The sequence below is a fragment of the Papaver somniferum genome, chromosome 4, assembly GCF_003573695.1.
Source record: "Papaver somniferum cultivar HN1 chromosome 4, ASM357369v1, whole genome shotgun sequence".
NCBI classification, from domain to species: Eukaryota; Viridiplantae; Streptophyta; class Magnoliopsida; order Ranunculales; family Papaveraceae; genus Papaver; species Papaver somniferum.
In genome coordinates, this window is record NC_039361.1 from 67,101,011 (window position 1) to 67,106,622 (window position 5,612).

Consider the following 5,612-nt stretch of genomic DNA (forward strand, 5'->3'; position numbering starts at 1 on the left):
AAACTTCATAAGCGGCTGCAGCAGAGAAGAGGAGAGCGAGCGAGAGAAAACGGATCTGAGAAGAAAATTGAGAAAATGTGGCTTTTATTTCTGTTATATTTATAGTGAAGGCCATTTTGGGAATTATTAAAATGCACGTAATAGATTACACACGTGTGTAGGACCTGGACTTAAAAAATTTGGTCCATTTTTATGTTTTGTTTTAATTATGGACCTCCGGTTACTGGGCTTTAATGGGTGGACCTGCCACTAAGTAAGAACACTATAATAGCACCTATCGATAATTCCTACATTTGGAAAAGACCCATAAGTAAATGTGATGCAGAATCACTCAAAAGGTGATATTTAGTGATAAAAGAAGCAGAAAGTTATTTGTATGTTTATGAACAAAGCAATGAAGCTTTTTCATTCAAAGTAGTGGATGGCCATACATCTGTTTTAATCATCTCAATTCTTGAATGCAATAAGTAGATGAAAATATCAAATGTAGTTGCCAAGGTAAAGAGTCATGACATAGTACAAACACGCCGCGCTGCCAAGTGGCGAGTTTTCTACATTTTTTTTTGCAAAGTAAACAAAAGAAAAATATCAATTTCAAGTTACACTTCCATAGTTATTGACATGAAACTAATATGAAACAACACATGGGGATAACATGGCCTAACAAATTTAAATTCACCACAAATGTATCATGTGACATTTTGTGTCAAACATGAAAAGGCATAGGGCGTTATTTGTCATCCCAAAAACATAGCATGAAGTGTGTCATGATTTAAGAAATTTGGCAACAATTTTCATAAAGTGCACCAAGAAACTGTAGAGGTCAATAAACATCAGGAATTCCATTCATATACTGTCAAAAGATGTATTCATACATATAAAGCCATTCAGTGCACCACCATTTATCTATCACCAAAAGAAAACATATAATCCTACTTTGTTCATCTATATAAAACACTGAGAATTCTAAAAAACAGGAAACAAACCAAACATATCTAGAATAAGGTTAGAAGAAAACCCACTACCTAATCAACCTTCTAAACTAACCAAGTGTTCCCAAAATTAAGCAGATTAAATCCACTAAACAAACCCCAAGCCACAACCAAGATAGCATTAAAGGACCACTAACCCCTAGAAACAGCCTTACAGACTAAAGGCTTCTTCATCTCAAGAGACAATTTAAGGCAGTCGGACAAATCAACAGTACCATTATCAGAAGGAACCCATTTGAAGCTTTGAAGTAACTGAGCAAGCCAAAGTTGAACAGTAGCAATTCCCATAGCTTTTCCAGGGCAGACCCTTCTACCAGACCCAAAAGGTGCTAACCTCAAGTCAGAACCCGTTATACTCACATCTTCATCCACAAATCTTTGTGGTTTGAATTCATTTGGCTCTGACCATATTTTCTCATCATGAGTTATTGCCCACATGTTAACCATTGCAGTAGTTCCAGCTGGGATGAAGTTCTTACCGATATGAACATCGTGGATAGCGAGACGAGCCCATGAAAGAAGAGGACCTGGTGGATGCATTCTCAGTGTTTCTTTAATGATTGCTTGAACATATGGAAGGCGGGGAAGGTCAGAGTCCGAAACAGGCCTGGAGGCTCCGACGACAGCGTCTATTTCAGCTTGTGCCTTTGATTGAATATCTGGGTGTAGAACCATTCTTGCTAGAATCCACTCCAGTAGAATTGCTACTGTGTCAGTCCCTCTAAAGATCATTTCCTGAAAGAAAAAATGCAACAAAAGTTAGAATCAAGACTCACAACTAGTACTTACTGAAAATATAAGACATTAGGTAAACATTTAATTCTTACATGATCTACCCATGTATATGTGTATAGAAAGAAAAGACGTATTGCAGAAACCACACAAAAAAACAACAACAAAAGAAGGAAAAGGAGCACACATAACTTTACACTGGCCCTGCCTATAACAAGAGTCTAAGACTCCTAAGAACCTACTTCAGTGCTTAACTGCTTCCAACTTCCAACTAAAATATGAACCAACGATAAAAAATAACTGCAAAGAACAAAATGAAACCCACAATTTGTTGAACATTTATATCAGAAAACATCTCAAAAGAGTCATGTATTGTGGAAAAAACAAATATAGAAATATGCAGCAACAAGTAATATTGTTGGGTAATCAGATAAACCAGGAACAGAACAAAACAAAAAGAACATCTTTTGTATAGTCAAAGACTCAAAGAAAAGACTTACCCAGAGAACAGCAACCATGTCAGAGTCACTAAGACCATCATCTTTCTCTAAATCAAGTAACACATCAACAAAGTCACCAACACTTTCGTTGTTCAAAACACCATCAACCCTTTTGCTTCTATGTTCATCAATAATCTTCCCCACAAATATATTAACCCTGGAAACCAAATCTCTGCATCTTTTTCTCACTCCTTGCAAATCTAACAGTCCAAGAAGCGGGAAATGGTCACTCCAGTTAAAGATTCCAAGTAGTTCATATCCTTCACTAACCAACGCTTCAAGTTCATGAGACGCATCACCGCTTCCATTTTCAAAATCATAACTTTTGCCAAAAACGCTCATCATGACATTGTTCAAAGACCCAAAATGCAACACTTTCTTTATCTCAACCTCTCCTTTTACACCCATTAAACCCTTGATGTCCCCAATCATTTTGGTACCGATTTGGCTTCGAAAAGCACCAAAACTAGCGATTCTCTTCGGACAAAACAAGTGAGTTGCTGAAATTCTTCTCAAGTTTCTCCAGTAAACACCATATGGAGCAAACCCCATTGCTCTATGAAAAAGAAGTTCATATGCAGATTCTTTAATAGGCCTATCAGCAAAAGCAGAACTACTGAGAATCTCTTTAGCTGTATCAGGATGACTAGATATTATGAAACGAGTAAACCCAACTGAGAAAGCCATTAACGGTACAGCTTTGAAGCTCTGAGACAGCTTAGCTAGTAAACGGTGAGTTAAAGAACCAGTGAAAACAAAAAGCAAACCCACAATGGGTAAACCAGAAGGACCAGGAATAGCTGTTTTTGCTTGATGTTGCTTCTTAGCTTTTGATAAAGCCCAAGCTAACCCTCCTGGTGTTAGCCAAAACCCAAACACAGCAATAGCCATTAGAGCAAAGAGACATAACTCCAGACTCGCACAAGTTTCAGGGGAGAAAAAGAAGATGAAAGGGTTGTACGCTGTTGACATTTTTTGAGTGGTTTTCAGTAAATGGGTAAGCTTAGAAATGGATGATTAGTGGTATTCAGATCAGAATATGGGCTTTGGTGGTATTCAGGTACTGAGAAAGTAGTGTTTTAGGTGAGAGACAGAGAGAGAAATAGAGCGTAGCACAAGAAGCGAAGAGTGTGTTTGAACTGTCTCTTTTATAGGTGTTTCAGACTTCAGAAAAACATTAAAACCGAAATCTAATTTCCTGTTTAAAAGAAAATTAAAATATATATTAATCTGAAACGTCCAGTTCAGGAAATGAAAAATTTAATCGTATGGTTCACACAAATAATCAATGTTTTCTCCATTAATCGCAATAATAACTGTAGCTAATGGCCATAATGAACAAAAAGAAAAAGAAAAAAAGAAAGGAACATGAAAAGTTAGGAAGAAATTTTACGGTGTTCTTTAGTGATGTTGGAGGATGCCAATAACAGCAAACGGGAGTCGAATCAACTTCGATTTATGAGCCTAACCGCCCTTATATAATTACAATTTTGCCACTGAAGTCAACCTTAAATTATAGTCGCTGATATATCCTCAACAAAAGAAATTAGCAAGTGTCAAGTGGTACATCCCGATAAAATTATCCATTTTGTTGGTGTTCATAATCGGCTCTTAACAATAATTCAACTGACCACTGTCAATTTCATGTAATTTATCTATTAACCACTTGAGCCTGTGGAGAAGACTATATAAGGGCTCTTCAACATACCCCAAAGAACAATGAATCACAAAGACTTATCTATGAACCCAACTACGTTAGTTACAAGAAGTCGATATATTTTAGCACTTGATATACAATGTTGAGTGTACATTGACTAGTCAAATAGACTTAGTGAGCTAAACTAGATTAGATTCATTAATGTCGATTCAAACAAAACCATACAAGGCTAATTCCGTTTTTATTTTTAGTGTTTCTACATGTGTTTATATCTTAATTTTGTACCTTTTAACTGGTTCTTCATGTGTTTATATCTTAAATTCGTACTTGTTAGTGATTTCTACTTGTGTTTATGCCTTAATTTCGTACTTTATAGTGTTTCTGGACATGTTTATACCTTAATTTCGTACTTCATAGTGTTTCGTCCGCAAAACAGATGGCTAGGGGAGAGAAAGTTGTATCCAAATCCTCCACTATTTGTACATGGTCAGAGCGGTGGGCTAAACGGCATATCTATCAGGTTGGCATGGTATCAGATGCATCCTAGTGACTGAGTCAAGAAGAGAACTAGTCTTAGAATAAGGGTCGTGTAGTGAAAAGTTTCTTCTAAAATGAAAAACTTGATCAAATTTGCAAATTTGATCCTACTATGAGTAGAGGGTCGAGGGCAACTCCCTTCACTACGTGATAAATGGTTTGCCGAATGAAAAAGATAGAGTTAAAACAACATTTTACTTACCGTATAAAAATGAAATGAAAACAAATGTCACTTGGTTCGCCATCCAAATTATTTTTCTTCCATCACAAATCTTTTGTTTTTTGTTTTTATATTTTAAAATTTCAAAACAAAACTTTTGTACGAAAAAATAAAAATATATATATATATATATGTTTTGATACATAGAATAGTGATCTTTAGACTAGACTACATCAAATCTCATTCAAATGAGAATTTATCTGGCAATCCTCTGCATCCACAATGAAAAGAAACGTGAGAACTAGTCCTTGTATCAGCTCCACTCTTTTGTCATTTTGAAAGGAAGAGGCTGTTAAAATAATCTATCTCATAGCCCATGACCTTAGTATATCAAATCTCTATTTCAAATTCGAATGATTTGACAGACGCACTTGGAGGAGAACAAATGAACAATATCCACATCAAAATCCATAGTCAGTCAATATATAATCTAAAATTGAAAAGAAATCTCTCGAAAATTAAAAGCAATTGAACCAATGAATAATTATCTCCCATCCAAGTTGTAATTTGCCCTTTTCGGATTATTATTATTTTATACTTCAATCCAAACTTGGAAAACTAAGTTACTAAAACCTTCCCTTTCTAAACATCCAAATTGCATAAAAACTATAATTTTTTGAACTTAAAACAAGCTCCAACTAGCCCTTATTGATACCACCAACTCTGAGATATAGAGACACATGATGATAAAACAACACACAGTTGGGGGCAGCTTATACTTCCATTACCCATTGCATTGGCCGATCAGTCATGCTACCAGATGTTAGGGGTTTGAAAGGACCAGTAAAACTAAAAAAAGCTTGTGTACGAGGTACTTAGGAAAGACAAAATTTGTTGTACACTTTGAATGGTCATTTTAAGAAGACAAATTTCCTTTGATAAATGCCAAAAGTCATAGCTTTTGAGTCCAAAGTCAAAACTAAAACATAGTTTATGAGATGTCAATTGGGAATGAATTGAATGACTGGGGTAAG

General features: G+C 35.6%; 1 protein-coding gene across 1 annotated transcript; it reads right to left on the reverse strand.

Annotated features, from left to right (window-relative positions):
- Window positions 1-815: 815 nt before the first annotated feature.
- LOC113275781 (cytochrome P450 78A5-like) lies at window positions 816-3,685 on the reverse strand. The gene is made up of 3 exons (XM_026525344.1): window positions 3,618-3,685; window positions 2,225-3,422; window positions 816-1,727 (listed from the first exon to the last, which is right to left on the reverse strand). Exons 2-3 carry the CDS (start codon window positions 3,194-3,196, stop codon window positions 1,125-1,127), a joined length of 1,575 nt encoding a protein of 524 aa, XP_026381129.1. The 5' UTR covers window positions 3,197-3,422; window positions 3,618-3,685; the 3' UTR covers window positions 816-1,124.
- Between the last annotated feature and the right edge of the window lie 1,927 nt (window positions 3,686-5,612).

What these genes read in the sequence shown, in the direction of transcription:
- LOC113275781 (XM_026525344.1), bottom strand. Translation starts at nt 3,196, where the DNA reads ATGTCAACAGCGTACAACCCTTTCATCTTCTTTTTCTCCCCTGAAACT. An exon ending in ACATGGTTGCTGTTCTCTGG is followed by an intron (nt 1,728 to 2,224) that starts GTAAGTCTTTTC and finishes TTTTTCTTTCAG; the next exon opens with GAAATGATCTTTAGAGGGAC.